The following is an 11,904-nucleotide window of genomic DNA, read 5'->3' on the forward strand; positions in this document are numbered from 1 at the left end:
ACATATTAATTAAGTTGTGATGTTGACTGTCTAGCGTTTCCAATATGCCAGTAAACCCGGTGAATTTTTCCTCATGTAGGGATATCTTTGAAAGAAAATATGAAGAAAAATTTTTTGCTGGGGTTACCTCACAATTGCACTTTACACATGGTTTCTTTTGGATGACTCATTTTTTTTTCCATTCAGCATGTGAATCCATAGGAATTTATAGCTATATGCATTCAGCTCTAGCTCAATGGATTAATCTCAATGGATTAGCTGTATCATGAATTACCTGTAAACAAAAATTATAAAACAGTGTTCAGGTAGTGCTGTGTGAATTTATAGTTCAGGCAGCTCAAATTCAGATACCACTGCACTGCACAGTTAAGTGTGAAGTTAACACTTCAGTTAAGACCTGCTGCCTCATGGGTATGAAACATAGGGCTGCTTGAATAAGTGCTGATGGATAAAATCTGCTGCAAAGCAGCTATTCCTACCCTGGCTGCCCTGGAGCTTTGCTCAGGGCTTGAAAAGAGGCTGCAGAAATCTGTCCTTTCTCTCCTCTGCTTGATTTGGACTAGTGTCTTTTCAACAAATTTTATCTCTGTGTGTGTAATAAGTTATGCAATGTTCAAATAAATGCTTGGATTATGCAGAAAGCTGAGCTTGTTAATGAGAACAGTAATGCAGCAGATGTGAGATAGAGCTGAGGATCCAGATCCAAGCACAGCTTTTTGAGGCAGAGTTGGAAAGGGTGGATATTTGATTAACACAGTTTGGTGTTGATGCCTGTTGAGAACTTTTATTGATACAAGTGTGATGTTTCGCTACCAACTTTAAAAAATAGTTTTATATTTTTTTCTAAATGTGATGAATACACTAGGCTGAGGGTGGAGCTGTGGTTGGATCTTGGGCTTGCTGCTATTTGTCATGCAGCATTCATCTGTAAATGTGCACGATTTTATGAAGGCATTTTTGCCCTAAAGGCAAACGCGTACGTGACTCTTCCCTGGCACTCAATTATAGGGTGGAGGATTAAGTTGTGCAGCCAGAAGAAGGAACTCGCTAGTCTATATGTTGTGTTTAGAACAGATTGATACCAGCTATCATTTTAAATCTTGGTAATGTAATAAAATCTTTTTGTTCATGTTTGGTTGTAGGAATAACAAGTGTGTTCAACCATCTATAAACTCTTGCGGACAGAGTTTCTTCATCAAACACAAGCAATCAAATATTGAGTCAATATCTTCTGCTATCTTCCCCATCCCTTTCCCAAATTAAGAGTAACTTAAAATGTGTTTATTAAAAAGTAGTACTGGGTTCTTATCTAAATAGCCTTCTTATCTTTGAATGCTTACACTTCATTTTCACACTTGAAACCACAGTTCTTTCTTAAACATACATGGTGATTTTGTCTCTGAGAACTGAGATTTGAAAAAGAAAAAATAATATATTTCCAAGTGAAAAAAACCAAACAGCTGGCTTCTACCTTATAAATAGTCTAAATAGGTCTCAGGGATCTTCTCTCCTTACCACCTCTTCACCCCAGTGCTTTGTGTCCTGATTCAGAGCAGTTACAACTCTTCAACCCTTCAGTGGTGTGGTCTCATGTCCCATATTCAAGAAAACCCAGCCACCTGAACTTTTCCCATGTGCAGTCAAGATTTGCCTTGTGCTGACAAGAGGGTCTTAGTGATTGTATCTGCAGTGCAGACACCATTTTCCATTGGGAAGCAGAAAGTTTTAGTCCTCAGATGGGGGAGAGACAAGGGGATGAGTTGAACAGGAGAGAAATGCAAGTATAGGTTTATGGTTCTTGGAGAGCAAATACTAAGATTGAGCCAAAGGTAAAGGATTCAGGAAAGAACTGGCATGGAGCAGACTAGCAGAACAGGATTATAACTTTATTATTGCCTTTGACTCCTTGAGCCCATAATTAACACACATAGGGAGTTACACATGGTTTGCTGTGCCAACACAGCGCCGAACCTCACGTCCTGAGCTGCTACATCATTCCATAGCCCTTCTAACTTAAGAGGAATGTCTGGTTGGGAGATACCAGGAAGCCCTAGAGTCCTCCCTGGTCCTGTATAGGTGTTCCCAGAGCCAGAGGTGATTTCCCTACTGGTCAGGGAAGGGCATTAGCAGGTATTAGCTCCAGGGGTGTACTTGTTCTCATCCTATCTCTGAAATGATGTTTTGGATGCCTTGGGCCTGCTGCAGCTGGTGCAGGTGCTGTGGGGGAACCTGCAGGTTGTGGTGCTCTGTGCTGCATGTGTCCCAGCCATGAGGGCAGGAGGGAGACAGCTGCTCACAGCAGAGGCTGCTCTGGAGGGATGGTGGTCTCTCCTCCTCCTGCCTGCTGCTGCCTCATGGGAGGTACATACCAGAGCTGTGATGTTAGGCAGAAGCAGCTGCTTTGAAGTGCTCTAACAGAGGGGTGACCCAGATATGAGGCCATGGGAGTAGAAACCTTACTACCCGGGCACTACCATGGCTGAACCATCATCTGCCCCCTGGGCATGGTGCTGCATTGGCTGGGCACCAGCACAGACCCTGTCTCATGGTGTGGGACCATGTAGTGCAGTCAGCCCCTTGAAATGTAAGTGACACTGTTGTCACTCTGGAGGCAGAGAGGGTAAGGAAGGCCACCACTCAGAGCTGGAGTGGCAGGGAGAGGTGCCAGCAGAAGGCTAGCAGGTCTGCCCTGTCCTTGCTCCTGCTGTAGGCTTAAAAGAGACCTGTGGAGCTGAGGGGAGAGAGGATGACAGGGGCATCAGATGGGGTGAGGATGGGTGTTGTGTCCGATGTGGCCTCCTCGGTCTCGCTCTCCACATCCTCTAAGATATCGGTGACAGAGGGGATGATCTGCACCACCTTCTCCTGGAAGTGCACTTGCTTGCGTGGGGCTGGTGAAGCTGGTATTTGGGCAGGAGCTGCTGAGGCTGGGTTCCTCTCTTTGCTGCCCTTCAGGATGCTCTTCATATGGCCCAGCAGTGAGAGGTGCTGTTCCCTCTGGGCCCCATGGAAGGTGTGGGTCTGCTCAGTGTCACCAGCAATGGTTGGGGCTGCCACAGTGGCTGAAGGGTCCTCATAGTGTCCTGTCTGGGAATGTGTCTCCTTGTGCCCTGGGCTCTTCCTCCTCTTGCTCAGCAAGAAGTAGGCCAGGGCGGTAAGCACGAGCATGGATCCTGGGGAGAAGGCCATGATGGCTGAAAACTGGGACAAAGTGAAGAGCTCACCAAGCAATGCTTGGTCCAGCTACCTCAGTGGTCCCCTCAACCAATCTGCACCCTGCACATCCCCACCCCCTCTGGCCATCACAGGCCATGCTTCTCTTTCGTCTGTGCTACCCCCGACCCCAACACAGGCTCCTCACCAGGGATAGTAACATGCCAGACAAGAATGGGATGCAGGAAGCAAGCCACCGACAGCAGTGTGTACCCCAGGAATTTCTGGAAGCTTCCTGGACGTCTAGCTCGTTTCCAGCAGGACTGTTCTAAGGATTCAGATTCACATCTGGGAAGAGAAACAAAGGTTCTTGGGGGATTGGGCACCACACACATGACAAGAAAATTTGGGCTTTACTATGACCCATCTTAAAGTTCAGATTCTCACACTGTGTCATGTCAAGAAATCACTCAACTGGTCAGGCAAGATAAGGACATCCTGAGCACTCCCATTTAGGGAAGAGACCAGGGGCTCCATCTGTCAGAAGGCAGCATCTTCAACCATTGGTGCGTTTGTCCACCTGGGAACTACTCAAGCACTTACTGACTGAAGCCAGGTGTTGCCTCTAAGCTTTCAGAGGTTTTGAGTTTGCGCTAGGAGACAACAGAAATGTTCAGCCCCTGAGAAGTTCAAAATGGTTTTCTACATTCTAACAAACTTCTGTGTTGTCCCTGGGAAGGAGCTGCAAATCACTGTGGGGTTCTGGTTCTTCCCTCAACCACAGTCCATTGTAGGGTTTCATAGCATGTGTTAAGCAAGTATTGCAAACCAAAATTTGTCATGACGATGCTCAGCAAACTATGGCATAAGTCTGGGTTGAAAAACAGGTTTAACTGACTGTGGACATGGCCCCACTTACCTCCCCCCTGACTCTGTGCAATTGCCATGGTAGGAGGGGCGGGACCTTTGGTTTTGTACCTACAGCTCAGCTAGGTCTGGTGTAGTAAGGGCTAAGTTGCCTTAGGGAGGTCCTACCAAGCAAGGTTGGAAAAGACTGGACAGGGTCTACTCACATGAAGCACATCTCCAGGACCAAACTGATAAAGAAGAAGCCTTCACAGACAGTAACTGCAGCTCCTGAAAAACTGAAAGGTGGAGCCGTCAGGAGGACAGGGTTGGGCTTTAGTATGCTCTCTAGGTAGCAGAAGGGGCATAGAGGGACTGAATGTACAATCCAGTTCACAACAGAATCTGTGTGCTGAAGTCTGAACACACTCAAAACAGCTGATTTGTGGAGGAGAACTCAAAGTTTTTCTGTTTCCAGGGATCAGCTTGAAGCTAGTATCACTTCTGGCCTGCCTGAGTCTTCATTAGCATGGGTGATGCTTACTTACTTGAAACCTAGATCTGAATTCTCCAAATGCTTGGGCACTGCTCTCTGGTGCTGTTGCAGTCTAATCTGGTTCTACATATGTTGAAGGGGTCAAGCATATCACTCCCATCAGCTCTGATTCCAAGGGCAAAAATACTCACAGCAGATAGAAAGCCAGGCTTTTGAACTGTCCTCTCTGCAGAGTTTCTACACCCACACCGATCAGCACTAAAAAGAGAAGGCAGAAAAGATGCTGACTGCAGGGTTGATTTCTGACTCTCCAGTGCCCCATCAGCTCCCAGGATCAATGTCCCAGGTTCCCCAGGGACTGGTGAGGCTGCTCCTCCCATGCCGAGCAGCATGTTAGGACTTCCAGAATCAGTGATTCATGCTGACACATCAACCCAGGAAGGGCCGAGTTGAGTGCTGGTGGTGGCTTACAGACCAGAAACCCATCCCAGCTGCAGCTCTGTCACAGCAGCCTTGCCACTGCCTCAGCTGTGGACAAGTGTTCTGGGGATTCCAGCTGGCCTTGGAAAGCTGGGAGAGGTGAGCAGAGGTGTCCCGTGTCCCTTCCACCCCCTGCCATGCTGCTCCATCATGGCAGCCACAGGAACTTCCTTCCCATTGCCCCATCCACCTCTGTCCCTTCCCAGTCTGGAGACCTCTTTGCTGAGGTCACTCCAGCACCTGTCAGCTTTTCTCCCCTGCCTGTCCTGCTTGCCCAGGCCTCCTGCATCAATACACCAGTGCAGAGCGACGGCAGGGCAGGGGAACAGTGCCAGATGCTTTCACAAGGGGCCGTAGTCATGGCATCAAGATGCTATGTTGGACTAGCAGAAAAACATAAAATGGGAGCAGGCAGATTACAAGGGGGGAATGAAAATGCCCTCAGTGCCCTGGCCTGCACAGCATGCTGGGGAGTCAGTTTAAGAGGGATTAAAAGCATTAGAGAAATGGAAATCTTCTCTGGACTGGCCAATAGCTTTAGGGGATAGAAAATTTCCAACAACATTCTTCAGTCCTACACAAGACTATTTCCAGAATGGTACAAAAAGAAAGTGCTTTGTGCCAGCTGCAGCAAGCTGGTGGGTATCAGCTTGTCACAGTCCACAAGTGCCAATGGTGTGGGACTGAGTGGAGCCCAGGTTCCATGGCAAGGACATAATTCTAAGCAGTCACTTGCACCCTTGTCCATACTTGAAGTCTCCACATCTCAGCAAGCAGTACCTGCCCATCCACTGATGTTCAGAAACTCACTGCTGGTTCTGCTCAATGCATGCTGGCCGAGGCTTGAGGTGTTGGTTGGCTTCATCTATCTGAATTGTGGTTTGCCCCGGCTGGAGAAGGGCACAAGGCTCCCAAAGAGGAATGCAAACCAGTGTCTGTCAAGCTTCTAAGGGAAGTCAATGTCAAAGGTCTGTGCCTGAGCACACAGCTCTCTCATCCCAGTTGAGCAACACCCTGTTGGGGTGCTGTAGTCTTGCTTTTGTTCTCCTGTGTCAGCTGCAGCTGCTGGCCCCTGTGAGATGCGGAGACACGCAGGGACCACATGCCACTATCCTTTGTGGAGGTTGCCTCTCCAGCCCCCAGCAGAGGCAAAGGGAAATCAGTGCCATCAGAGGGCTGTCAAGCTGTGTGAGCTGTGTAATCAGAGAGTGACAGTGAATGGGTAACATTAGGCTGGTGACTGGTCACTAGTGTGGTCCTGCAGGGCTTCATCCTTGGCCCAGTTCTCTTCAACATTCCAATGGTGACTTGGACACAGGACTGGAAAGAATCTTATGCAAGTTTGCAAATGACACAAAATTGGGAGGAGTGATCAACTCCCTTGAGGGCAGGCAGGCCCTGCAGAGAGACCTCAACAGGTTGGAGAGATGGGCCATCACCAACCACACGAAGTTTAACAAGGGTAAGTGCTGAATTCTGCACTGGGAACAGGACAATACAGGTGGCAAGTACAGACTGGGGAATGAGTGGCTGGAGAGGAGCGTGGTGGAGAGGGACTTGGGGGTCCCTATTGATGGCAAAATGAACATGAACCAGCAGTGTGCCCTGGAAGCCAGGAAGGCCAACCATGTCCTGGGGTGCATCAAGCACAGTGTCTCTATTCAGTCAAGTGAAGTGATTGTCCCACCCTACTCTGCACTGGTGTGGCCTTGCCTTGAGTAGTGAGTGCAGTTTTGGGCACCACAGTACAGAAAAGACATCATGCTGTTGGAGAGCATCCAAAGGAGAACAACAAGGATGGTGAAGGATCTGGAAGGGATGAATTATGAGGAGTGGCTGAGGTCACTTGTATTGTTCAGTTTGGAGAAAAGAAGGCTGAGGGGTGACCTCATTGCAGTCTAGGGCTTCCTCACAAGGGGGAGAGATGGGACTGGTATTGATTTCTTCTGTGACTGAAGACAGGACTTGGGGAAATGGTGGGAAGATGAATCCTACCTATTATGTTAAATATCAGGAAAAGGTTTTTACACCCAGAGAGCAGTTGAGCAATGGAACAAGTCCCCCAGGGAAGTAGTTACAGCACCAAACCTGCCTGAGTTCAAGAAGCATTTGGATGACACACTCAGAGACATGGAATGATTTTGGGGGTGTCCTACACAGGGATAGGAGTCATAATTTATGATGCTGTTGGGTCCCTTCCAGCTTGGCATATTCTATGATTCTATGATGTCCTTTGCCATCTCGTGATTGAAAACACATCTTTATAATCTTCCCTACAAATGCAGAGTTGATTGATTGATTGATTCATTCCCTGCAGATGAATGAAGAATCCAGTATCTCAGCTGTTACACTTGAGTCTCTGTTCTGGATGGTGAAGTGTCCTTATTTTGCACAGCTTCTGCTTTATACACGTTTGGATGAAGAACCTGCAAAAGCAAAGTGCTGTTCCCATGGTGTTTGTTTGAATTAGTTGCTGCCCTGATTTGGATCTTATCCAAGCCATGTGGCTAAAGGCACATGATTAGGAATTAAATGGTTGAAAGCATGAGAATTAAGAAATAAATAAGGAGTCTCTTCTAGAAGCAGAAATTACAAGGCCTAAAATCTCTGAACTACAGACATGCCACAAACTCTGCAGAGGGTTGCAGGGCTGTCTGGTCATTCTCCATGAGGCTTTGCCAGCAGCATGTCTGTCTGATTTCTGACATACAAGAAATCCTGTATCCATACCACTGAAGACAGCAATTACACCCCAAGATCTTGGGAGAAGGGGAATTTTATCTGATGTGGATAACCTTCTGTGTTTCCAAGCAGCTTATGGAGCTGGCTGGACCTTCTCAAAATCAGTAAGTGAAGATGATGTACTCTCCTCTCCCTTTAATTTTTTTTTTTTTTTTTTTTTCATTTTTTTTTCAAACAAAACCCATGGGATTCTCTCATGCGTGGTTTTGTTTCATGTAAAAAACCTCATACATATTATCAGGCACTAAAAACTGCATCGAGCTGTTTTCTTGCTCCAGTGAGACATAGAGGAATAAAACACAGGCACCTCCATTCTTCACTGGCCTTTTGGGAAAGTCAGGTGATACTGGGAATGCAACAGAACTATGGAAAAGCAGAGAGATTGAAAGTGCAGCTGTTTACGCCCTGTGATGCTCAGCAGAGAGATGAATGTACTACTCTTTTCAAGAACTATAGAAAGGGGTGCAGATTATGTGAAATTGTGAAAACAAGCAGGATATATAGAGAGATTATGTCCCATTAAGACACTTCCAAGTTGTAAGCTACTTTTAATGTTACTGTTCTAGCTTTAGTTTTCCCATGACCACAAGCTCATGTTTTCTCCCAGGAAGGTCTCCATCAGTTTCCTTCAGGATTTAAGGGATGATATGACCAGCATAGGGCTCATGTGAGCCCAAGGGAAGTGGGGATGGAGAAGGGAAGAGATTTGTATTTGCTGGTTAAAGCAATGTCCCAGCTCCTATCTGTGTTTACAGTCTTATCATGATGTGCACTTATCTGCTGGGAGTTTGTATAAACTCAGAGGCTCAAATCTCTCCCAGTTATCAGTCATTTAAAGCACATTCCAGAGCACAGCCTCCAGTGTCCCAGCTGGGCTTTGGGTGTCCTTGGGGACCTATACTCTCTTTGGTTGACCTGTATATTTTCTACTTTGCTCCTACCTTGAGCAAAGTGTCTCTCATGGTTGTCTGCAGCTGATAAAGGAAACGAGGAGGTAGGGAGGTGTGCTGCAACTTACTCTGCAATTCCTGAATCTGCAGTTCCTCGAGGTCTGATGCAGGAGCCACAGGCACCACTTCAGTTTGCCTATCACCAGGAACCTCTGGTTCATACCTCCTGCCTCTAGGCAAATCAGGCTCTTTGGCCTCTGCTTTATTTATGGGGAAGAAGCAGAGAACAGAGGCAGAGAGTGCTGCCTATCCTGTCTTCTAACAGCAAGTCAGCAGCAGAGTGAACCCCTCTGAGCCTTCAGTGAGTCAGCTGTTCCCCCACGTCCATTCCAGAGATGCCCGATGTAAGAGGGTTATTTACAGCTCTTGAGTCTTTATGGGTAAGATGCTGTGCCTGAGACATCTTGCTCAAAACACCTGCATTTCACCTCAAACCGAGAACTTGGAAGCATCACCAAATCCAGAAGATGCTGGTTCCAAGAGGTTCCTGGCAGCAGGTGGGAAGACGCAACTAGCCAGATGGGTGAATTTATGATCTTTATACTGCATCTATAACCTGAACTGCTTCCTGAGCCTGCTCTCTGATGGGTTGCTAGAGAGGCAGAGCAGCACCTTGGAAATAGCTGTGTCACCATGGCTGCAACATCTCCATTCTGCCTGGCACAGGACACCTCATTGTGCACACCACAGGCTTCTCCTACTTCATTTTCACATCCCACAGAACAGTCTGGCAGTTTTATGCACCACCAGTATTTTTTTTTTCAGTATTTTTTAATTCCCATCTGGCCTGTGCCCATGTCTGTTTTACAAGAATATAATCTAGTTTTTTTTTCCTTTGTGTTTTAGCTTGCCCTCTGCCATACTGAGTGCTGGCTCTTTCTTTCTGATGTCTCACTGTGCCTCGCCTGGAATTTGGAAAGAGCCTGGCCAGGCACCCAGCACACTCCCTTCCTAGGTCCCAAAGCAGAAGTGATTAAGTTTCCTTGTCCCCTTTATAGGGAGACGAGTGCACTGGCTGCATCTGGCCAAAGGCAGGGAGACAGCTCAGGGGTCCCAACACCCACTCGGTGTTTTTTAGTACCAAAGTAAAAGAGAGAGCTCACTCTTACCTGCTGCAGTGGAGATGCCCAGCAATCGGCAGGTGTACTCCAGGGCACTCCAAAACCCCTCGTGCCACATGGCAAAGAGACGATGATTGCAGTGCCAACCGGCTAGAAGCTCCTCTTCAGACTTCCCACTTCACGAGTAGCCCAGCAGCTCCCAGCTGCAGGCAGATCCTCCAGGACCCAGCAACCTTCCTGAAGGGAAGGGCAGTGTGTGCAGGACTGGCCACCTCCACCCAGGGGAGGGTGGTCAGGGAGTGAGCTGCCGGCACAGGGAACAGATCAGCACTGCTTCTCACTGCTCCCACGGGGGCTGTGGAGATTTGGCTTTTTCCTGCTTGCTTGCTGCTTGCTCTTTTTGCTGGTCTGGCAGTGATTAATAATTGGTAAAGGAGGGGTGAGGCTTTGGGAGCATTTGTACCCAGGGAGCAAGGCCTTTCCTGCTCCCAAGGAGGAGGCTCTGGAAGCCCAAGCTGATTAAACGCATTTGAAGTCATTAGTGTTGTGTAGCTCCCAGCAGGTTAACCATTTGTGAGGGCTGCAATGTTTGCTCTTGGAAAGACAGCAGCATATTTCTGGCGGGTAGTGGGGCTCCCAAGACACCCAGCCCTGCTGCCTCCTGCAACTGAGCCCCCACCGTGGCTGCTGCTCATGGTGCAGGTTTTGCCAGTCTCTGACTAGTACAGCTTGGACATTGTTTGGGCTGGTGTGCAACTAACTACAAGAACAAGGAGATAAAATCTATTCCCAAGGGTCCTACAGACCTTGGGTGACCAGAGTAGGATAGATATGTATTGCTCTTCTTGGTAACCTAGGAGAAAATGTATTCTGTGAATACATGTATTTCACATTCTAGGTGAAATGTTATTTCTATGTTGTAGTCACCAGGCACCAGGCACCAGTGTATCAGTTACCCTGACACAGGGAGTGGAGTGTATAGATACTCTGACCTCTTTGTATTTGATTTAGTAGACAGACTGGAAGTCCTTGTCTTTTCTCTGCAGAATACAGCTCCTCAGGAGAGGAGCAGCTCCAGGCAAGATGTCTGAAGGGCAAGATGGGACAGCACTGGCCTGCTCTGGACCCCAGCCCCACATGCATCACTCTGGTGGTCACCAATTGGCTCCCCTGCTGCTGCTACCTGTGGGAGAGGCAATGTCAGCAGCCATGCCAGGTCATTGCAGACCCAGCAGGAGGAATGTGTGAGGAACAACACAGTTCCAGCAGGCAGCACAGATGTCTGTTGCCTGCAGGGCTGAGTTCACAGGTCAGTGAACTCACCTTGTGCTGTAGCTGGTGTTGGGCAAGGCCCCTTACTGCTTTTTCTAGCAAGAAGGGCAAGGGGCTGGGTGAATAATGCTTGGATCACACATAGGCAGCCCCTATGTGTGAGGGAGGTGACAACTGGCCAAGCCTGTCTGCTATGATTTCTTGTCACCTGCCTGAGGCCACAAAACACATACTCCAGTATGTGTCCCATGGGGAGAGAAAACCTGCTTGGTCCAAGGGCACAGTGACAGCTTTTCTTCTACAAGATTATGGTCCGTATTTCCGAAAGAGATTTTCTCAGGACAAACAAATGACCAGACTTATGAATTGAGTCCATAATTCTTGTCAATAAGCACGGATAGGATTTTTCTGAATACTTACAAGGTGGTGGGTAGCAGGGATTTTGCAGCAGGCAGTGTTGACAAGGTTTTGGGGTAGAAGAGATTTTCCATTCAGAAAATGGAAAAAAAAACTGCTGGAGAAGAGTTTCCAGAGCATCCCAAGGAGTAGTGTGGAACAGTGTAGACCCAAAATGTGTCTTTTGGCTTTGGCATTGCTTTTGGGTGTTCCTGTTTCCTCTTGGGCTCACATACCACCTGTGTTTGAGGGAACTCTGAGCTTTCCATAGATGATGAGTCAGTCATGTGTCAAAACAGGCTTTGCAAGGGAGTCACAGAGAGGGAAACAGAATCATACCAAGGAGGAAGGTCAAACAAAGTCCAGGGAGAAGCCCAATTGGGCACCAGCTGCCCTGAGCACTGTGGCTGGGCACTGCATGGGTGATCCCCATGCTGCCCTCATCACTGCAGGCTCCAGGAGCACCTTCCACTTTCAGAAATCACCAGACTGGCTTAGAAGCCTTGAG

At 47.9% G+C, this 11,904-nt stretch overlaps 1 protein-coding gene across 2 annotated transcripts; it reads right to left on the minus strand.

The window, feature by feature from the left end:
• Positions 1 to 1,865: 1,865 nt before the first annotated feature.
• Positions 1,866 to 10,214, minus strand: TMEM72 (transmembrane protein 72). Of its 2 annotated transcripts, XM_071748774.1 has the most exons (5): positions 9,777 to 10,214; positions 4,687 to 4,753; positions 4,227 to 4,298; positions 3,362 to 3,501; positions 1,866 to 3,173 (listed from the first exon to the last, which is right to left on the minus strand). In XM_071748774.1, the coding sequence occupies exons 1-5, from the start codon at positions 9,844 to 9,846 to the stop codon at positions 2,713 to 2,715; spliced, it is 810 nt and encodes a 269-aa protein (XP_071604875.1). In that variant the 5' UTR covers positions 9,847 to 10,214; the 3' UTR covers positions 1,866 to 2,712. The 2 variants fall into 2 exon arrangements, with proteins under 2 accessions (XP_071604875.1, XP_071604876.1); XM_071748775.1 differs by lacking the exon at positions 9,777 to 10,214 and having other exon boundaries at positions 4,227 to 4,290; positions 4,687 to 4,752.
• Between the last annotated feature and the right edge of the window lie 1,690 nt (positions 10,215 to 11,904).

The sequence above is a fragment of the Heliangelus exortis genome, chromosome 7, assembly GCF_036169615.1.
Source record: "Heliangelus exortis chromosome 7, bHelExo1.hap1, whole genome shotgun sequence".
NCBI lineage: Eukaryota > Metazoa > Chordata > Aves > Apodiformes > Trochilidae > Heliangelus > Heliangelus exortis.